This window comes from Onychomys torridus, chromosome 1, assembly GCF_903995425.1.
Source record: "Onychomys torridus chromosome 1, mOncTor1.1, whole genome shotgun sequence".
Lineage (NCBI taxonomy): Eukaryota > Metazoa > Chordata > Mammalia > Rodentia > Cricetidae > Onychomys > Onychomys torridus.
The window spans coordinates 163452358-163475485 of NC_050443.1; the positions used below are offsets into that span (position 1 = coordinate 163452358).

At 40.6% G+C, this 23128-nt stretch overlaps 1 protein-coding gene and 1 non-coding gene across 4 annotated transcripts in view; both read left to right on the plus strand.

Moving 5' to 3' along the window:
• The first annotated feature begins 816 nt into the window (after nt 1–816).
• The window catches only part of Slf2 (SMC5-SMC6 complex localization factor 2), a 53080-nt gene continuing 30768 nt past the window's right edge, over nt 817–23128 (plus strand). Inside the window, exons 1-9 of one of the 3 annotated variants that reach the window (XM_036170415.1) lie at nt 817–1131; nt 4057–4100; nt 4669–5405; nt 6892–6946; nt 10821–11788; nt 12776–12846; nt 17601–17723; nt 18341–18508; nt 20999–21101. In XM_036170415.1, the coding sequence (XP_036026308.1) occupies nt 992–1131; nt 4057–4100; nt 4669–5405; nt 6892–6946; nt 10821–11788; nt 12776–12846; nt 17601–17723; nt 18341–18508; nt 20999–21101 (2409 nt within the window). In that variant the 5' untranslated portion in view covers nt 817–991. Of the gene's footprint in view, nt 1132–3120; nt 3213–4056; nt 4101–4668; nt 5406–6891; nt 6947–10820; nt 11789–12253; nt 12312–12775; nt 12847–17600; nt 17724–18340; nt 18509–20998; nt 21102–23128 lie in introns of those variants that run through there. The other 2 variants (XM_036170424.1, XM_036170433.1) reach the window with 2 other exon arrangements.
• On the plus strand, nt 14626–14732 carry LOC118576827. Its single transcript, XR_004944035.1, has one exon. It is a non-coding gene; the product is annotated as a U6 spliceosomal RNA (small nuclear RNA).

Sequence of the window (23128 nt, forward strand, 5' to 3'; positions counted from 1 at the left end):
TTACCCAGAGTGATTTTACCCTGAAGTAATATACCCATCCTATATACAGGGAAAGTGAGGCTCGGAAATACTTTGACCAGTCTCTCCGTTTACAAAGAAAACCCAGCCTAACAGCCTTCAAAGCGCAGGCCCTTTGCAGATGAGGGCTGGTCGGTCCAAAAATCTCCATGGGAGACTTCATGGGGAACTCATTACAGACAAAACGCTTTTACAGAATAAAAACTGTCCAGTTCAATGGCCGGGTGTCCTCCCTACCCCTGCCCTTGCAGGGGCGAGGGCGGGGAGGAGGGGGAGGGATCCATATTACTGTCTACAAGACCCTTCACAGAACGGTCAAATCACAATGGACAGAGCAGATTGCTGAGGAAATGGTGACGGCATCCCGGCACTTTGGCCTGAGACGCTAAAATGACGGCGTGCTATTTATTAGCGCAGCTGTGCACTTCCGTGGCACAATCGTGACAACTGCTGGCCATCCTCACTGCAGACAGCCGCAGGCTCGGTGTACTTCTGCAAACCTCACCCCTAACCCCCGATCAGGCGGCTGTCGCCAGCTGTCGCAGCAGCCGCCACAGCCTCCGCTTTCCCACTCCCACGCACCCGCCGAGGCGGACGCGGCCCCGACGCGGAGGCGCGCGCCCCGGGCGCACGTGACGGGCCTGGGGAGGGCAGTTTTCATTCTCCCCTCCCCCTTCCAGAAGCCCCCGCCTTCTCCTCGCAGGCCGAGGCTTTCTATTGCGCCACCACCAGAGTGACCCCCAGGTCAGCCAATCGAGAAGCGGCACCTCAAGTAAGGCCCGCCCCCTGGTGGTCCTCAGGTTCCTTCCCGCTCACACCGGAGTCACTTCCGAAGAGAGAACCGCCATGAAGAGAGTAGGGGGTGCCGCCCACCTCTGCACCGACAGCCTCCCCGAGTCCCAGCAGCAAGACGGCAACCACGCACCCAGCTTCTCCAGCCACAGCTCATGCCGCCGTCGTCAGCGGCGCCGACATGACAAGGCGCTGCATGCCCGCTAGGCCAGGTTTCCCCTCATCCCCAGCCCCGGGGTCGTCGCCCCCGCGCTGCCATCTGAGACCCGGTAGTACCGTCCCTGCTGCAGCGGGAAAAAGAACAGAGAGTCCTGGGGACAGGTACCGTGCAGAGGGCTTGAGAAGGGGCCGGGTCGCGGGGGCACGGGTAGAAGGGAGGACTGCGGACGGCTGCTCTTCAGTTCCCGCCATCCTCAGCGAGCTCAGGCCTTGATGTTCTGGGGCCTGCAAGCCCTTGCCCCGCCTCCGCGCGGGGGCTTCTGGGAGTTGAAGTCTCCTTTTCTGTAGTTTGGGTGTTGCTTTTGGTCTAGTGGCTATGGAGAGCTCGCCCTAGGTAGAAGGTTATTTTATTCTTTCGAGAGCTTGACCTGGGACCCTCCCTACTCGATGCATCTGTTTAGATCGTTCTGATGCTGGTGGTTTCTACACTGTGTGTGAAATTATAAAAGTAAGATGTGATAAGGAAAACCCACTAATTACTCTATAGTACAGTGTACACATCATTCATACTAAAACCATTTTTGGAATGCGCCTGTGAGTAACTTTCTGCCTCTCCAAGAGACCTTTTCCTTTTTCATTTTATTTTCTTCTTTTTTTTTTTTTTTTTTTGTAAAGATTTTCTGGGAGCTGTGTAATGATGGAGAATTTCATCAAATGACGTCCTCTAACAATAAAATATGTTTAAATTGTCTACGAACTTGGTACTGTCTTTTTTATTTTAATTTTTAAGAGTGGTAACACGTTTAAAAGCAAATTTATGCTTTAATATTGTGACACAGACTCACAATCCTTTATCTTAATTCAGAAAGCTATGAAAAGCAAACGTTTTCATTAAGTTTTCTACCACAGCTTATTTATTTAGCAGCTGAGCCAGACTGGCCAGAGCTAATATGAGGTTGTGGATGGTCTTTACTGAGTGTCATAAGCTTTGCTGGAGAAATATTAGTATGTTTGACTTACAGGTTACGCCAGACCCTGCTGGGGGCCATACATAATACATTCAAGTTATTTCCTTCCCAAAACCCATAAGTCCCAAAACTTTCAGATAAAGGTTTGTGAGGCTGTCATAATTTTTTAAAAACCAATTATAGATAAATAATGGGCATTTCTGTGCATTTGAACTTAAGCAATTATTTTTACCTCTAGAAAGTTTCATTTATGGTTACATGGTTTACCCAAAGTCTTTTGTTGTTGTTGTTGTCTTTCTGGTATATTGAAGAGGAATATTAGGGTTAATACTTTAAGGAAGAGATGCGGTGTTGTATTTAACAAAGAGATATTAGTATATCTTGAATTGAATTAGCTGCTTCTGGGTATTTTGGCACCTTTTCAATTACCAATAATAGGACATCATTTGCCTTCCCTTTGCAGACTATAGCATTTCTTCCTTTGCTTGGTGGTAGAGTTAATTTACCTAATGTAAGTTACTTCTTGTAAACAAATGCATATATTCTCCTTTAACCAGTCACTTGCTTTCACTGGGAGCCATTTAGGTTTTATCAACATACCTGTAGAATCTAGGTAAACCAGTGAAGATGTACATTGCTCTTCTGATGTGACCAGTAAAATGTACAAGCTAGAAAAGGAGATCAGACTTGGGTTTGGATTGCTCAGGCTTTTCACTGAGTACTCCATCCTCAGAAGAGACGTGTTTAGAGACACTGGTAGCTTACTGCTTACTTGCTTTCAGCAAAATGTATGCATTTCAGTAAATTATTTTATTTACTCAGTTTTTCTCTACATATAACATCTCCCCTTTCACAGCTGACAACTCAACATGCACAAACAAGTCAATATAGGTTCTGGTAATAATTGAGCCCATGTTAGGGCACAGTAACCCATAAAATTTATTAAACCAATTTGGTTCTGTTTTTTTTTTTTTTTTAACTTGTTAACTTTTATATCAGCATTTTTTCATTTTACTTGGGTAGTATGCGGCTTTTTAAAGATTTCTTAAGAGGTCTTTTTTTTGGTAACATTTTATTTATTTTTATTTTATGTGTATGAGTATTTTGGCTGCATGTATGTCTGCACCATGTTTGTGCCTGGTACCTGAGACCAGAAGAGGGCATCACATATCCTGGAACTGGAGATAGACATTGAACAGCCAAATCTACTTCTCTGCAAGAGCAGCAAGTACTCTTAAACACGGAGCCTCTCTTCAGCCCCCTGAACTCTTTTTTGTAGGTTTTTTTTTGTTTTGTTTTTTGGTTTTTTGTTTTTTTGGTGTGTGGTGTCTCCCCTGAGACAGGGTCTCACTGTGTAGCCCTGACTGGCCTAGAATTCACTACATAGACCAGCCCAGTCTTAAACTCACACAGATCCACCTGCCTCTGTCTCCTGAGTGCTGGGATTAAAGATGTGTGCCACTGTTCCTGGCTAATCTTAAGGAATCTTAGATTTAAAAAAAAAAAAAAAAAAATTGAAACCCAAGTTGTGGCTCATTCTAGTTTTTGCTGGTATTTAGTTTAGCATCTTAGAAACATAGATACTGTGAGACTCATACATGCTCCCTTCTGCTTTTGCTGTGCACCTTCCTTTCAACAACCTCCCCAGATCAACCTGATTATTATTCAACCTCCCGTCTGTCACTCTCCTGTTGCAAGAGTCTGTTAAGGGTTCCAATCACCATTACTCATCAGGTTTCTACTTGAATCACTGCCACTCACTGGAGGTAACAGACAGAATCAGAGACTTCTCCCCAAGGTCTTCCCCCCTAGCATGTAGATGTGAGCATTCCCAAACTAAACCATACTCACAAGTTCCCTAGAGTCACACTTTAGTTTTACCATTTAGTACTCTAGATTTCATTGTCTCAGTTGTATTTATAAACTTAGAGAAAATTGGTTATATTTTCAACTTTCTTGTGGCTCAGCAAAGTATGATTACCATTGTCAGAACTTAGTTAAATCAGATAGTAGAATCCAGCCTGTATTACATAAATCTAACATTCACCACATAATCTAAAATACTGAGGTTTTAATTCTTGCTTTTTTGATGCTATATTAGTTGTACTTTTATTTTCAGGAAACAGTCAATCATAGATTTCTTCAAGCCAGCTTCAAAACCAGGTATGCATATTGTTAATGTATTTTTGATCAGTTGTTTTAAAGGTGAAGAGGGCCTCCAAAATTTGATTTTACTGTTCAGAATTGAAAATTGTACAGTTACAATGAAGATGTGGTAAACATTAAGCCATATGTTGTACATTCTTAACATTAAAAATAATACAGTTGATAGTGCTGATTTTTTTTCTTTCTTTTTTTTTTTTAAGACAGAGTTTCTCTGTGTAGCCCTGGCTGTCCTGGAACTCACTCTGTAGACCTGGCTGGCCTCAAACTCAGAAATCTGCCTGCCTTGCCTCCAAATGTTTATTTTACTCTCTAGTACAGTAGTTCACAAATATAGGTTAGATGATGTAGCAGAAGGGAGTCATGAATGTAAGCTTCATAAAAGGTAAACAAACTATTTCTTAATTTCTCTCTCTTCCAAAATGTATTTTATTACCCAAATATTCATTGGCTTGAATTCTTTAGTAGCTTCAATATAGTTATAAATTGATAGTTAAATAGTATTAGAAACATTAGTTTATTTTTAATAACATACAATTTGTATGTGTTTTAATTGTGACTGTTTTAGACAAACATATGTTGGATTCTCCACAAAAATCAAACATCAAATATGGAGGAAATGGAGTATCCATCAGTGGGACAGCGCAATTTGAAAGGAAATTATCTTCACCAAAAAAACCTAAACCCAAAAGGATGTCATCAGAAGAAAGTCCTATTTTAGAAGCTTTCATGAAAGGTGGTAAAGAGCACCGCAAAGATCATGGTGTACATGAGTCGCGGCGGCCTTGTATGTCAGTAGGCTCCAAATACTTACTCAAAGGATCAGGTATCTATGCTCCTTCTTCTTATCGATTGCCCAAAGAGATGAAGGCACGGAAGAAAAAACACAGGTCTCCAGAGAGAAGAAAGTCACTGTTCATTCATGAAAGTAACAGAGAGAAGAATGACAGAGATCGAGGCAAGACTAGTGAAGACTCCAGAAAGCAGGCCCCAGCGACAGAAGGTGACATCTTCAAGAACAGCTCCAGAAGTGTTAGCAGCAGAAGCAGCGTATCCCGGCACCACCCAGGAGAAAGCCCACTGGGAGCTAGGTTCCAGTTGTCATTAGCTTCTTACTGCCGAGAACGAGAACAGAAGAAGTTGAGAAAGGAACAAATGGAACAGAGAATCAACTCGGAAAATTCTTTCTCAGAAACAAGCAGTCTTTCCTTAAAATCCTCCAGTGTAGGGAAAAAATGTAAACCAAGGCATGAACACAGTAAACAGAATGATGCTATCCCTGGAAAGAGTAATCTTTCAAATCTGGTATGTACATAATTACTGGTTAATTTTACCACTGCTGTACCATGGTTGGATCCTAAGTCTAAAGATATTATTAATCCATAACATTTAAGGAAATATGGATGTACAATTTGGGCTCACACTGGTCTCATTAGGTTTCCTCCAACTACCCTTCATTGAATTCAGTAAATTTCTTTACCTTAATTTTTTCAGACCATGATCAAAGATCTTTTCTAATGGAAAATAAACATTCTTTCAGGCAAGTAGAGTCATTTTTTAAAGTTAAGTTTTCCAAAAAGAGGTAGTTAAAGAATGGCAAATATAAAAGAACAGGAACAACTTAGAGCAGTGGCTCTTAAAATGTACTCAGAGCAGCAGGAGCATCAGCAGCACTTGGGAATTTGTCAGAAATGCAGTCTCTGCCTAGTGAGAAACAGTGGAGTTGGAGCCCAGCAGTCTTTGGTTGTAAGTCCTCTAGATAACTGATGCACTCCAAAAGTTCAAGAATCACTGTTTCAGATATATATATATATATCTTTGACTTATTTATTTTATTTGAACTTGTAATGTAGAGGTGTCCTTAGAGCCCAAAAGAAGCCGTCAGATCTCCTATAGGAGTTACAGATGGTTGTGAGCTGCCTGATGTGGGTGCTAAGAACTCAAGTTCTCCAAGAGCACAAGAACTCTTAACTGCTGAGCTGTTTCTCCAGCCCATATATAAACCTTAGATAATTGACTGGGTATGGGTCTTAGAAACATACCTATGACATAGTCCTATCTTTTTTCTTTTGAGAATACAGACTCAGATTAACATCAAAGCTTTCCCTCTTCTCTAGAAAGTCAGCTATGCTGGCCTGCATAAACTAATCCTGTCTCAGAAGCAAAAACCGTATAGAACTAGGAATGTAGCTCTGGTGGAGTGCCTGCCCATTGTGTGAGAAGCCCTGGATTGAGACCCCAACACTGCGAAGAAATGCAGTGTTGATAAAGCTACTGTGAAAATTTCAAATCAGATAAACCAAAAATAACTATAATGTTCTAGGAGTGAATAAAAAGAAATCTTGGCATTGTATATTCCTAGAAGATATTTGTAAATTCAGAGGCCTCTTTGCAATAAGATTGTGCTTTTACTACTAATATTGCTAATGATCAATAGACATAATATTTGGTCCACAGAAAAATAGTCTTCAACTATTAGTTTTTGAGTTACAAATATAAATTACTGTTAGCTTAATAAAACATGGACTTCATTTTGTGGTTTTTATTTTTATTTTACATATTTTATGATACAGATGGCTGTGTGTGTGTTTCCCTAGTGCTAGGTATTGCATTTGGGCCTTACGTGTCTAGACGAGCACTGTACCACTGAGCTACATCTCCAGCCCATATTCTTCATTTTAAAATATTTAAAGTTTTGTTTTGTTTAAAAACTGCCTCTGAATATAGGTATTTGCTTTATTGGTCTAGAAGTCTATTCAAATGTAGTTTCATATTCTTTACTTCTTCGTAGGAAAATGGACATCTCTCAAGAAAAAGATCATCTTCAGACTCATGGGAACTTTCAGGTGGGTAGCATGAGACTTAAACATATAGTTTCTAAGTAAGTTTGCATCTTCATATCACTTTTTAAAATAAATTTATTCAAATATCCAGTTCCCTTCCTAGAATTAAATATCTCAAATAATAAGAGTTTGATAAAATTACATTTCTAAAGACTAATTTAGAGCTAGGTACAGTGGCACACGTCTTTTATCTCAAGTACTCAAGAGGCTGAGACAGTAGGATGTAGAGTTTGAAGTCAGCCTGAACTACATTGAGTAAAACCTGACCTCAAAAAAAGTGCTTGAATTTATTCTGCACAATCTGCTGTTTTCATTTCTCTCTGCCTTCTTCAGAGGAGTTCCTAATAGTGTGTTTTAACAGTGTTGGTATTGAATGTTTCACTTCTGAATCCTTGGCTACATCAAGAAACATCATTTTGATGTTAAGCCTGATGGCACATACCTGTGATTCCAGCATTCAGTAGGCTGAGAGAAGAGGATGCAAGTTTGGGACTGCCTTGCACTACAGTGGGATGCTATCCCAGAACAAATGAGCAGCAGCATACTCTTGTATTCTTGGTGTCCTATTAAAAAAATGCTCTGTATGAAGTTAAAACAAGATCCAAATATTCCAAATACAAAGATGTCTTTCTAATGTAACATCTCAAGGACATCTTCAAGATATTAATACTTTGTCTGTTCATTGAAAAGATACATCACAAATAGCTACTGTTAACTCAGGAAATCTTTTGTTTGTTTGTTTTGCTTTGTTTTAGTTTTTGGTTTTTTGAGACATGGTCTCTCTCTATAGCCTTGGCTGTCCTGGAACCCTATGTAGACCAGGCTGGCCTCAAACCCACAGAGATGCACCTACCTCTGCCTCTCCAGTTCTGGGATGAAAGGCATACTCCACCACAACCACCTAACTCAGGAATTCTTTTAAGTATCTTTTCTTACAGTAGAAAAATGGAACATGAAAATTTAAACACTGAAAGTGACCCCGATAGAACCTGCTTAGTGTTGGTCAGGGGTCTGGGAAGCATTCATATGTTAAATCTCTTCCTACAGAAAGGTTTGAAGCAACTTGAGATGACACCATGTATATACAAAGATTTAAAGTAGGGATCTAGAATTACAGTATTAAAAACTTTAACACTGTAAAAACTTACTAGTGAGAAAATGAAAGGTCTGTAGAAATAATTTTACTCATCTAGTGTGAGCTTTTTCTGCTCTAACTTCAAACTTTGAAAAATGAACTGTATGGATTCTTGCTACATTCAGGAAGATATACTTAACAGAGAAATAGCTTACATTTATTGAAAACTTACTGTGTTCCTTGTGTTATTGTATGTGATATTAAAAATGGAGCTGTATGGGGCTGGAGAGATGGCTCAGAGGTTAAGAGCACTGACTGCTCTTCCAGAGGTCCTGAGTTCAATTCCCAGCAACCACATGGTGGTTTACAACCATCTGTAATGAGATCTGGCGCCCTCTTCTGTATACATAATAAATAAATAAATCTTTTTTAAAAAAATGGAGCTGTACATGGTAATTCATGCCTCTAATCACAGCACCTAAAATGTTGAAGCAGTTTACTTCAAGTTTCTGGCTGCATAGCAAGGCCCTGTCTCAGAAAACCAAAACAAGGGCCTAGAGAGACGCTTACTTGATCAAGTGCTTGTTGCCCAAGGACCACAGTTCAGATCCCTAGTGTCTGTGTATAAAAGCCTGACATGCAGTGTTCACCTGTAATCCCAGTGCTGGGAGGCAGGAGGATCCCTGAATTGAGGAGCTCCAGGTCCAGTGAGAGACCTTGTCTCAAAAAAGAAAGTTAAGATTGATTGAGGACACCCAGTGTTGACCTGTGAGAGCCTCCACATACTTGGGCATATACATGTATACACATCCACAGAAAGACTTGTGCTTGAGTGCATGGTTAGTTTGTACATGCAGACATACACACATACAATGCAAATGGTAAGTCTGCTATTACACTCAAGTGTGTTTTTTTTTTATATATATATATACTATACTATGCTATGCTATTATTGGTTGCTACAAGTTTAAGAATTTTTTAAATGTTGGTAGAGTAGACATATGGATTTGGCCTTCCAAAGCCACCTTTCGGCTGCGTCCTGAAGTCACATTTAAGCAGTCCTGGTACATTTTATAGTTTAATGACTAGTCTCCTTAATTAATCAACATTGGACATCTTTTTCTTTTTTTCATTTTCTTTTTCTTTTTTTTTTTTTTTTGACATTTTACAAGCTCAACCCATTTCTTATCTAAATATTTTATTTAATAAATAATCAAAGTACTGTGAAACAAACATCCAGCCTATAGACTAAGAAGTACAAAAAGAACTGAAATTTTTTCAATTCCTCCAGTTCTTAGAAAGTTTAGAAAAGAGTGCTTCAGATTTGGGGAAGATAGCTCCCTGGCTCTGCTATGTAGCCTTGCAAACATAAAGACTTGAGTCTGGATCCCCAGCACCATGTAAAAGCTGGGGTCAATGAGACAGGCCTGTGATCCATTGCTCAGGGCACAGAGAAAGATGTCCAAGAGCCCACTAGTCAGCCAGTCTAGTCAAAATGATAGTCAAACGATAATCTCCAGCTTCAGGAAGACTGCCTTAGAAACAAGGTAGGAAAAGGTACTGGTCCACTTCTGCTTCCACATGGACACACACACACACACACACACACACACACACACACACACACACACAAAGGTAGAGCCTGCCTGGACTATCAACCAGTTTAGTCCCCTCTCAATTCTAGATACTGTCTAGTCTAGGCTGGCCTCAAATTCAAGATCTTTCTGCATTGCTTCCAGAGTATTCTGCTCAGGGGCAGAAATAGTAAAAATTCTTAGTAATCTGACTTGTCCTAAACTATTTTTATAAACAATTTTTGTTTGTTTCTAGATACTTCTGACCAAATCAAGACTTTGTCATTTCTGTCTATATATAAATCATCTGGCTTCCTAGTATACGGGAACAAAATCCAGCTCTGTAATTATTATCTTTGTAACATCGTACTTAAGATAATCTGCTTAACTTAACCTTGTCTTTATTCATTTGATTTCTCTTCCTGCATTGTTTTTGTTTTTGTTGTTTTCTAGATAGGGTTTCTCTGGATATTCCTAGAAGCCCTGGAACATGCTCTGTAGACCAGGCTAGCCTTAAACTTACAGAGATCCGCCTGCCTTTGCCTCCCGAGTGCTGGGGTTAAAGGTGTGCAAATATATAGTTATTAAAATGTTTCTAGTTGTTAGTGAACACAGGCATCTATAACAAAGTACCCAAGCTAGGGTAGCTTAAAACAACAGAAATTATTACCTCATAGTTCTAAAAAGTTGAAGTCCGAAATGAATGCATTAGTAAGGCCCTCTGATTGCTACTCTAGGGGAGACTACTTCTTTACATCTTATAGCTTCTGGTGTTTGCTTGTGATCTTCAGCAACCCTGGATTTATAACAGCGTCACTCAGTTACATGGTATCTTGTATCTTCCTCTGGCATACTTTGTTTTAGAGTGGGTTTGTCTTTGAAGACCCTGTTCCCAGTTAAATTCTCATTCTGTAGTGATGACGGTCTGGGGAGACACAGCACAACCCATAACAATTGAAAACTAGAAGGACATACGAATTGGTGGTAATCACTAGGTGGAAATACTTGGATGCATCTATTTATTGGTTTAGTTTTTGTTTTGGTGTTTTGTTTTATTGAGACAGGGTTTTCCAATTCCCCCACCCCATTCTAGCCCAGGATATATTTCATGATCCTCTTGCCTCAGACTCCTGACTGTTGGGATTATAGGGATTATAGTGTTCTGTGAATAAGCTTAAGCCAGACATAACAGTATACTTTTCACTGATGTGACAAAAATTAATTTTAGGCTCTAAGCAGAATAAATTCTCGGAGAAAAGAAAAAGGAACTCTGTGGACTCAGATCTGAAAAGCACAAAAGAATCTATCATACCAAAAGCAAAAGAATCCTTCCTAGAGAAGCGTCCAGACACATCACATCAGAGAGAAAAGTTTATAAGACACATTGCACTGAAGACACCAGGTGGCGTTCTGCGCTTGGAAGATATAGCCAAGGAGCCTGATGATGAAACAAATGGTTCTTCTGCAGACTTGGCACCTTCAAACGCTGGCCACCATTCTTCCAGGAATAGTGACCAAGTCCACACGGCAAGTACCAAAGAGACTAAAACACAGAAGCCCCACTTACCTTTACCTCAGGAAAAATCTACAATTAAAAGAGCTAGCAACCTTCAGAAAAGTAAAGCAGCTGGCTCGGTGACATCAAAGGAGACAAAACTACCTTTACTTTCCCATGTTCCAAGTGCTGTTTCCTCTCGAGTACCGTTAAATGCTAAAAATTGCACTCTTCCAGTTCCTAAAAAAGATAAAGAGCGTTCCTCCTCTAAAGAACGTTCTGGGCACTCTGCAGAATCCTCCAAACACAAGGAACACAAAGCAAAGACTATTAAGGCTGTTTCTAATGAATCTTCAGGGAAAAGTTCTGGGGGATCTTTGCATTCAGAGTACAGCCCTCCTACAGAGTCTCCCCCAGCTGCCTTGGAAGTTGTGCCGCGCATCCCAAGCCCTGCAGCACCTTCAGATAAAGAGAGTTCAGGAAATTCCAATGCAGGTAGCAGTGCACTGAAAAGGAAATTCAGGGGTGATTTTGATAGTGATGAAGAAAGCTTAGGTTACAACTTAGAGAGTGATGAGGAAGAAGAAACATTAAAATCACTGGAAGAAATAATGGCTTTGAACTTCAACCAGACTTCTACAGCTTCAGGAAAGCCTCCTGCCTTTTCCAAGGGGCTTAGATCCCAGTCATCAGACTACATAGTAAGTAGTTCTGTGGTAATTTGTCTTCACTTGATGGGGAAAAGATGGATTAATTAAAGAAGATAGATTGTTAACTTACTTTAAAATTCAGTGTTTACTACTACATCTCATCATTAGACTGACATGGGTGTGAATTTCTCTTTTGGTAAATGAGTTCCCCATATCTTCAATTTTATTATTGTAAATCAGTGGTCTCCAAAATTTTTTGATCACATGTACTTTTTTATTGAAAGGAAACTTTAAGCATGTTCCCCAATATATATGTACCTCATAGATTCTATATATGTACCACTATAATACTGTGTACTTTTTTGAAATAAAGTATATACAAAAACAGAATTTAGAAGGAAAAAGAAAAATTAAGTATTTTCCTGTGGCAGTTACATAGAAGTTACTGTAGATTAAGTTCTACTGGAGTTTCTATAGAAGTTCCATATAAATAGAAGTTCTATTATTTTCTTCCTGCACCCCAATGGATCACCTTGCACACCCCCTGCTTTGGAGACCACTGCTGTAAATGAAGGTAGAGTGTAGAAATGTTGTTAATTGTGGTGTGCAATTTTATTTATAAAGTGCTTCATTCTATCTTGGGAGTAAACTGTATTAATTTTAGTTTCTGTAAAGTTTGGTGGGAAGGTATAGTAGTCCATGGTAACACCTAAAACTTAGTGGTCGTTTGATTTCACTGAAGTAGAATGCAGAAGGAAAGATAGGGACACCACAGAGCCCTTGGGTGTTGGCATTCAGATCCTGAGTTTAGCAGGGTGTTACAGGCAGTGTCCCTCCTAATGGATGGTGGAATCCAGTTGCCTGCAGTATAGACTACTAGATTTAAAGCATGATGGTGAAATTTTTTCTTTAAGAAGGGTATCATCCAGACCCAGGTTACTGACAGAAAATAGTCATTAGTACTCTGAATAACTTAATATCCAAGTTTTTTACTAAGATGAGTTATAAAGTATTTTTTAAACTTTCTTTTTGTTTTAGGAATATGCTCAGAGTGGAACTTATACAAATACTTTAGAGCGTCTTGTAAAGGAGATGGAAGACACACAAAGGTTGGTTAAAATTATAATCCGTTAAATTTAACAAACTGCTTTGCCTATGTGGTTGGCTTTTAATTTAACTTAGAATGATAAATTATTATATATGGAGCTGGGGATTTAGCCCAATGGTAAAAGGATTGCCAAGCAACTGCAAAGCCCTGACTTCAGTTTCCAGCACCAGAAATCCCAAGGGGACTAGAAATTAACATGCATTTTGTAGGAGTACCATTATTACAGTTCTCTTTCAACTATTGGAGAAATAAGATGTACTCTCTTATTAGTGAGATATCAAAAGATATAGGTTTTACAGTGTACTTTGTATTGCATTATTATAAACTGCCTTTTGCTTGTTATAACAGTATCTTAACTGGTATCCTCGATGAAAAGCATGGGTAGAACTTATTTTTATTGTGTGTGCACAGTTCATGCATGAGAGTGCTAGTGCGTGTTTGCTGTAGCGTGCATGTGCAGCTCCGAGGACAGCCTTGAGTGTCAGTCCCCACCTTCCGTCGTGTTGAAGCACTCTCCTCAGTGCTGGGTATGCCAGGCTAGCTGACCCATGAGCTGCGGGGAGTCTCCTGGCTCTGCCTCCTATCTCCCTAGGAGCACTGGGATTACAGACACTTATGCTATGTGTCCATTGCCCTTTTTTGAGATAAAAGTCTCATTATGTAGCCGTGGCTGGCCTCAAATTTACAGACTTCTGCCTGCTGGGTTCTGGGTTTAAAGTGTGCACTACCACACCTGGCATACACATCCAGCTTTTATGTGGGTTCTGAGAATTGAAACTTGGGTCCTGGTGCTTGTGCAGTGAGGGCTTTTCTCAGAGCCATCACCACAGCCCTAGATTTTATTTTGAACAGTTCAGTTTAGTACACTAACATCCGTGTAGCCATCATCACCACCACCTAGCTCCAGAACATTCTTCATCTTCTCAAACAAAACTCCATGCCAATTACCATTCTGCTCTTCCTTTCTGCCTTAGACAAACCACCATTTTTATTTTTTTTTCCTGTTTCTGACTACTCTGGATATGTCGTGTGAGATCATTTAGTAGTTTATTTGTTAGATCAGGGGGATTGTACGTAGCATAATGTCTTGTTTGTAGTGAAGATTGTGGAGAATTTCCTTTTTAAGGTTGACTATTCTGTCTTACATACATGCCACATTTTGTTCATTTGTCCATTAATGGCCACTTGGGCAGTGCCCACTTATGCTGTGAAGATGTATGTACGTGTATCGTCAGTCCTCCTTTCGGGTATTTTGGGTGTATGTCCACACACAGCCTTAGTGAGTCCTGAGGTGATTGTTGGTTCTGCAGCAGCTACTGCAGCAGCTACTGCATTTTCCGTAAGTACCAGCAGTGAAGGAGGATTCCTTTTCTCCACATCTTCTCCAGCACTTGATATTGTCTCTCTCACACTTTTTTTTTTCTTTTTGTAATAGCCATCTTAAAGGGCATGGAATGGTTCTCATCATGATTTTGATTGGCATCTTAAATATATTTTTATGTGGTATTAGGCTTTTTCATAATTGTGTCTGTTCAGAGCCTTTGCCTGTTTGTTTGTTTTTGAGACAGGGTTTCTCTGTGAAACAGTCCAGGCTGTCCTGGAACTTGCTCTGTAGCCCAGGCTGTCCTCAAACTCACAGAGATCCGCCTGCCTCTACCTCCCAAGTGCTGGGATTAAAGGCATGTGCCACCACCGCCCAGCTGCCTTTGCCTGCTTTTAATCAATTAGTTTTTATTATTGGCACAAAGATGGGGCCTTTTCTTAGAATATTTTTATGTTTGTGCATGCTTCAGCACCACATAGACTAAAATCGGAACACTACAGAGAAGGTTAGCATGGCTCCTGTGCAAGGAGGACATGAAGATTTATGAAGCTTTCCATATTTTTTTAAAATTAGCAACATTTAACCCTGAGAAAACTCAGTTTTCGTGTAATATGGATATAAACTACTCTGAGTAAGGAACCATTGTTATTTATTCTTTGTTATAAAATAAATTTATTCTGCTTAGGGAAATAAGCATTTTATTAGTTTGTTTATTTTCATGAGACAGAGTTTCTCTATAACTCTGGCTATCCTGAAACTCACTTTGTAGACCAAGCTGGTCTCAAACTCACAGAGATCTCATGCCTTTGCCTCCTGAGTGCTGGGATTAATGGCATGTGCCACCACCACATAGCAGAAATATTTTAAAAAAACCAAAACTTTCATGTTTACCAATTTCAAGCAGTTTTGTTACTGTTTTCTTGGGCTAGGGGAAGGGTTATTTGCTTAGTTAGGCACGATGTCACTATGTTGCCATGGCTGGCCCCAAAGTTCAGATTCTTTTGCCCCTAGTGTCCCCAAATTTTGGGGTTACAGGTATGTACCACCATGCCCAACATCAAGTACAAGTTTTGAAACCAAGATGAACATACATGTATTCCCGTATCATGTTACTCTGTGGAAGAATAGTTCAAAATGATGATAAGCAGCCCATTTTATACATGTCTAAAAATTTAGAGTCATAATTTTCCTAACGAAATGTGTGTGACTCACTGAAAATAGTGGTAGTTGTTATAATTCAGTAACTTGGGATACTGAGGCAGGAAGAGTGCCTTAAGTTCAGTGTCTATCTCAATAATAAAGGCCGGTGAGATGGCTCAGTGGGTAAAGGCACTTGCTGCCAAGCCTGACATCCAGAGTTCAGTCGCTAAGACTCAGATGGGGAGAGGAGAGAACCGACTCTTGAGTTACCCTCCGACCTGCACACACACCTAGTATGCGTGCACATACACACATGCAAATCAATGTAATTTTGTTTGGTTGGTTTTGGTTTTTTGAGACAGGGTCTCACTATGTAGCTCTGGCTGTCCTGGAACTCACTATGTACATCAGGCTGGCCTCAAACCCACAAAGATCTGCCTGCCTCAGTCTCCTGAATGCTGGGATTAAAGGCATGTACCTGGCTTAAATATAATTTTAAAAATTAAAAAAAATAAAAATATTAAACAGTGGCCCTGAAGACATGGCTCACTGGCTAAGAACACTTGCTGCTTTTCCAAAGTGTCTGTCTGATTTTGTTTCTCAAAACCTAGGTCTGGTAGTTCATAACCACCTCCGGGAGCTCCAACACCCTCTTCTGGCCTCTATGGAAACACACATACATATATGTGGCACACACATATAAATTAAACTTTAAGTTAAAAAATTACGTGACTGGTTACAGACTTAGTACTAATGAGAACAGCATGCCTTATTTATTCAAAGACTACACATTAACCAGCCCAGAAAACTTCATTTAAAGTTTAGCTGACTGGAGTAGGTAAGATGCTCAGTGGTTTCAAACTCACAGAGATCCAAGTGCTGGGATTAAGGGCATGTGCCACCACTCCCAGTTTCAAAATCAATTTTAAGTTACTTTAAAAGTAAGTTCAGCTGACTGGATTGTGTAAAAGTTCATATATACAAATCTCAAACTTGTTAAACATATACCTAACTATAGGAAATTTTCAGACGTTTAGGTTAAAAGTTTTTTCCCTCTGAATTTAGTTAGAGAAATTGTTTTAAATTAAGCATTGCTACATGTGGTGATACAGACCAGTAATCTCAACACATAAGTGGAGGCAGGAAGATCTCAAGTGTGAGGCCAGCCTAGGATATATCACAAGACCTATTTCTTTCTCTCTCTCTCTCTCTCTCTCTCTCTCTCTCTCTCTCTCTCACACACACACACACACACACACACACACACACACACACACACACACACAAAGCAAATGGTAATAGGAATAATACCTTTCTCAGACCAAAGACAGAAGTAACATTTGGTGTAATGATTGACCCATCAGTAGTGATAGAACAGTGAGATTATTGATGGCTTATTTTCCTCTAGTCTTACCAAGAGTTCATGGTTGGATGTGCCATAGTAAGTGCTCAGTGTTAGGTGTGGTGATGATGATGATAATCGGATGACCATGATGAAAACAAAAACCTAATATTATCAGGATGTTGGTCTACAAGATGTCAATGAGTATTAAACATTAGAGAAGATAATCAAATTTGATCATTATTTACCATTTTTCTTTTTCTATTCTCTGGTTTGGACAGGTCATTCTTAAATTTCTAGCTGTAAAGATTAAGAGTACTGGTTGCTCTTCCAGAGGACCCAGGTTTGATTCCCAGCACCCACATGCTGACTTCAGTGCCAAGAGATCCAACCCCTCTTTTGGCCTCTGGACACTGCATGCACATGGTTCACAGACATGCATGTAGACAAAACACATACCCATAAAACAGATTTTTTTTTTTAAGTAGTGTAATGTATTGTGGAGATATGATTTGCCATGTATTCTAACAGAATTTGTTTAAAATAGAGTACATAGTAAGGATTTTGTTTGGGGCTGCTTTTAGATAACAGCTAAAGTTGTCTGGGTTTCATTTATTTGTTTGTTTGTGGGGGGATTATTGGTTGGTTGGTTGGATGGTTGGTTTTTCAAGACAGGGTTTTTTTGTGTGTGTGTGTACCCTTGGCTGTTCTGGAACTAGCTCTGTAGAAAAGGCACCTGGCTCCAGTTGTCTGTTTTTTAAATAAATCATAAGCCTAGCCTGGTGTGCATGCTTTTACTCCCAACACTTGGGAGGCAGAGGCAGTTAGATCTCTGTTGAATTTGAGACCAGGCTGATCTACATAAAGAGTTCTAAGACTACATGGAGAGAACCAGTCTCAAAAATAAATAAATATAAATCATTTATTAGGACATTCTTTCAATTTTCAGGCTAGATGAACTACAGAAGCAGTTACAGGAAGACATAAGACAAGGCCGAGGCATTAAATCTCCTATCAGAATTGGTGACCAGGACAGTACAGATGATGAGGATGGCCTCTTGGAAGAACACAGGTAGTGTCTTTTCACACCATCTATAAGCTTCTAGTACTATTTACCATTTTTAAATTTGATTTTTATAAAAACAGATGGGCCAATGAAGACTGGCTGCTGAGTGAGTTGAGATACACTTGGGTTATTTTGAAAGGCAAAACCAAGGTACGCAGGGCAGTGGTGGCACAAGCCTTAGATCCCAGCACTGCAGAGGCAGAGGCAGGCAGATCTATGAGTTCTAAGTTAGAGGCCAGCCTGGTCTACAGATGAGTTCCATGACAGCCAGACATACACAGGGAAAACCTGTCTTTAAAAGCAAAAAAACCAAAACAAAACAAAACAAAACAAAAAAACAAGGTACATGATCAGTCTTCACACTGAAACTCAGTGGTTTTCACTACAAGCTTTAAGGAAGGCAAAACAATGTTTTCAAGACAGGGTTTCTCTGTGTTGCCTTGACTGTCCTGGAATTCGATTTGTAGGCCAGGCTGGCCTTGAACTCACAGAGATTCACCTGTCTCTGCCTCTGCTGGGGTCATAGGCATGTGCCACCACCTCCTGGATGACTGCCTTTGTCTTTTAAGTACAAAACCATTTGTATCCTAATTCTTTGATATTCAATGGTCTTTGTGTTTCAGGGAATTTCTAAAGAAATTTTCAGTTACAATTGATGCTATTCCTGATCATCATCCAGGTGAAGAAATATTTAATTTCCTCAATTCTGGAAAAATTTTCAATCAATATACCTTAGATTTAAGAGATTCTGGTTTTATCGGAGAAAGTGCTGTGGAAAAGCTTATTCTCAAGTAAGTAAATCGTAAAATATACAGTTTTTCTGTATTAAAAAAAATTGTTCTAAGGGCTGGAGAGATGGCTCATTGGTTAATTACACTTACTGTGGGGTGGAGTCAGTACATGTCTTTAATCCCAGCACTCAGGAGGCAGGTGGATTTCTAAGTTTGAAGTAGCAACGAAAATAACTTAATGGTTGGGATCACCACAACATGAGGAACTATATTAAAGGGTCACAGCATTAGGAAGGTTGAGAAGCACTGCTCTAGAGGTTTATAGAATATATAGAATTTTCTGTATATTATAGAAAGGGGACTTTTCAGAATGGTTTACAGACTGTGATCGAGCTAGTTCAGCAATGGCTGTCCACCAAGGGAAGGTCTAAAATTCCAGTTGTTCAATCCACGAAGTTGGATATATCTGCTGATCTCCAGTGTGTGCTGGAATCCTGAAGAAGTATCCTCTAATGCCAGTGCATGAATGAACTCACTAGGGAGCTCAAGAGCCAGAGCAAGCAGGCAGAGAGAGCAGTCCTCCTCCTTCCATGTCCTTTATCTAGACTGCCAGCAGAAGATGTGGCCCAGATTAAAGGTGTGTCTTCCCACCTCAGAGATCTAGGTGAGAAATGGGTCTTCATAAGCTAGTCAGTGGTGGTGCACACTTTTTATCTCAGCACTCAGGAGGTAGAGGCAGGTGGATCTCTGTGAGTTTGAGGCCAGCCTGGTCTACAGAGCTAGTTCTAGGACAGCCAGGGCTACACAGAGAAACTCTGTCTCAAAAAAATGGTGGTGGTGGTGGGGCTTCACATCCATCACATGTGTGCCCAGACATTTGTGAATTCTAGGTGTAGTCAAGTTGACAGCCAAGAATAACCATCAAAAAGGCAAAACACCCATACACATAAACTAAAATCTTTTTTTAGCCAGGTAGTGGTGTCTTTCCCCTAGAGCTGAGTATCAAACCAGAGCTTGCTAGGCAAGCGCTCTACCACTGAGCTAAATCCCCAACCCCCAAAATCTTTTTTTAAAAGTTGCTCTTAAAAGCTTCTGATTGGGGACTAGTAAAAGAGCCTGCCTCTGCCTCCTACGTGCTTGTAACTGAAAGTTTTTTTCTAGTCCTGCCCAGCCCCACAGCCCCCGAAGCTGCTTATAAAGTAATCACTCAGAAGCTTATATTAATTGTAACTGCATGGCCATTAGCTCAGGTCTACCACTGACTAGCTCTTACATTTAAACTCAGCCCATTTCTGTTAATCTATATGTTGCCACATGTTCCATGGCTTTACCTATGTGCTGTTACATGCTGCTCCCTGTACAGCAGGCTGACGTCTCCCCTGACTCAGCCTTCCTCTTCCCAGAATTCTCCTCTCTGCTTGTCCTGCCTATATTTCCTGCCTAACTACTGGCCAAATCAGTGTTTTATATAGCAACCAATCAGAGCAACACATTCACAGCATACAGAACATCCCACAGCAGGTGCTGGTATTAACTGCATCAACATGGAGTTTTGTTTTTGTTTACAGAAGCTAGAATACCAAGCTTCAAGCATGGTACATCTCTTTTTTTACCAGCTAGGATTAAGATTAATGTGTAATGGCTGGGGATGTAGCTCATTTGGTAAAGTGATTATGTATCATATACAGGACACTGGGTTTGGTCTTCAGCACCACATAAATCAGAAGCCTATAGTCCCAGCATTTGGTAGGTAAAGGTGAAAAGTCAGAAGTTCCAAGTGGTCTTCAACTACATTGCAGGTTTGCAGCCTGCCTGGGCTACAGGAGATACTATCTCAAAGGGAGGAAATGACAGTTTTCAACTGTCATCCTGGAGTGGTTGTGGCAGGAAGATGACACGTTTGGAGTCACCCTGAGCTCAGAGCAAGACTTTGTCTCCAAAACATATTCCCAGTCTCACGAGAGAAGGATCAGCAGTGACAACATTAACAACAGTGGCTGTCAGGACAGCAGGGACTTAGCCAGATTTGCTTTCTTCATGCCTGGCAAGTCCTGGCTCTGTTCAGACTCCCGAAAGCACCTACAAGCTGTGCTTGATTGCTGCTGATTGGGTGAACTGCAGTCAGTGGAGCCACACACAGCAAGGTACCATTGAGAAAGACAAAACACAGATACTGAGGTGGACAGCCCTACAGTCAGCCCAGTGCCTACACTAGGATGGTTATTCTCAGGGTGTGGCATTTCAGGTCTAGAAAAACCATGTGGATTCTGGTTCTGATTTAGGAAGTACATCCCTAAACTGACATGTCCTGAGAGTGGGTAGACTCTAAGCACTGCATACAGATGTAGCTTTGTCCACAGAGAAATGTGAGCCCATCGACTGAGTCAACTAGGCCATCAGTTGAACTTTTATGTGTAAATCTGTTCCATGTTAGTGTGGAATCTACCTCCATTGACTGAGGTTTGCTTACTCGTTTCTCTGAGTATGTCAAATGTGTTTGTGCTAGAAGTGTTTTGCCATGGGTAACAATCGTTGATCTTCTGTTTTCAGATCAGGAAAAACAGATCAGATTTTTTTGACAACACAAGGCTTCCTTACCTCTGCATACCACTACGTCCAGTGTCCTGTACCTGTGTTAAAGTGGCTGTTTCGGGTAAGAGAAATGTTTGGAGTTTATAGTGGGTTCCTGCTGTATTTCCTACTCAGTAAACTTGGATCTAGCAGGATACCTCAAGGGTAAAAATGCTTGCCACCAAGCCTGACAACCTGAGTTTAATTCCTAGGGCCCACATGGTAGAAGGAAAGAACCACCTCATAAAAGTTGTGCTCTGGCCTCCATGTGGACCATGTACACACACCCCACATATACACTAAATAAATGAATGAATACATGAAATTTTTTCTTAATTTTGTTTTTCACTTTAAGCAGAAAAAAAATTAGTGTATTACACCCATGATTTCTGGGGGAATAAAATGAGGCAGGGAGAGTGATGTTCTCTGTTCATATATGTGTCTTTGTGGACAAGTACATGTGAGTGCAGGTGCCTGTGGAGGCCAGAGGTGTTGGATCCCTTGGAGCTGAGCTGGTATTACAGGTGACTGTGAGTCACCAGACTGGGTGCTGGGAACTGAATTCCAGTTCTCTAAGAGACAGTATGGGCTCTTACTCTTAAATACGCAGCCATGCCGGCAGCCCCCATGGATTTATTTATGCAACACCAACTGTTGCTCTTCTCTGTCCATATTTAACACTTAAATCCATATATATGGTTTCTTTGTTTCTCTGTGAAGCTCTGGCTGTCCTGGATCTCGCTCTGTAAACCAAGCTGGCCTCGAACTCACAGAGATCCGACTGCCTCTGCCTCCCAAGTGCAGGGATTAAAGAAGTGCACCACTATGCCCGGCTATATCTTCTTATATTTTTGTTTTATTTAAGTGGTGTTAATTTTGTATATTGCTTTGGCGTTCCTCTAGATATGTTGAGCACAAATGTAGATATTTCTTACTCTTGACGACAGTAATTTAGGATTTAATACAGTATATTTTACATCTGGGAGGCCATGGAGAGGGCTTTCAATGTTGAGTAGGTTCTCTGTTTATGATGATGCCCAGTTAAAGGAAAAATTACTCTCCTACCAAGGACAAGATTCATGTCAGGTTTTTCTCAGGCTACTGGAGTGTTCTATTTTGTAAAAATTCTGAGTGTATACAAAGTAATAGGAGTAAACAGTTTTTAAATATAGAAGTTTATTTTTACACTATGCAAAAGTTTGCCTTACCTGCAGGGGAGATGTCCTAATACTTAAAATCTTCCTGCACAAGCACAAGAGACCAAAGTTCAGATTCTAAGGACCAGTCTGCAAGCCAGGAGTGGTAGCACATCTCTGCAGCTTCAGAGCTGGAAGTGGATACATGGAGATCCTAGGGGCTCACTGGCCAGCTATTCTAGCTGAATCAATAAGCTCCAGGTTCAGCAAGAGACCCTTTCTCAAAAAGTAAGATGAAATGGGCTGAGCAAGATGTCTCATTCAGTAAGGGTGCTTGCCTCCAAGCCTAACAACCTGGATTCAGTCTCTGGAACCCTTATGGTATGAGACAGCAGGCTCTGGAAATTGTCTTATGATCTCCACTGGCTTTCCATGTCTTACATTTGTCCCCTCTACCCCCAATAAGTTAAGGTCAGAGTCATACAGGAAGTCAGTATTAACCTTTGTCCTAATGGGCCCTGTGTGGATGAGTATGCCTTCATGTACGTACACACACACACACACACACACACACACACACACACACACACACACACACACGTCTTGTCTTAGAAATCCTATCTTCTTTTAAAGACAGTCTTATTATGTAGCCCTCACTGGCCTGGAACTCACTATGTAGACCAGGCCTCCAACTCAAAAAGATGTACCTTACCTGTTACTGGATGGACTGGGGAGGGTGAGTCAGCATTTAAGAGCACTGGCTGCTTTTGCAGAGGAGCCAGGTATTGGTATCAGAAAACTCCATTAGCCTTAGTTAGCGTTTCTATTGCAGTGAAGAGACACCATGACCATGGCAGCTCTTAGAAAGGAAAATATTTAATTGGGGCTGGCTTACAGTTCACAGGTTCAGCCCATTATTGTCATGGTGGGGAGTATGGCAGCATACAGTCAGACTTGTTACATCTGGATTGGC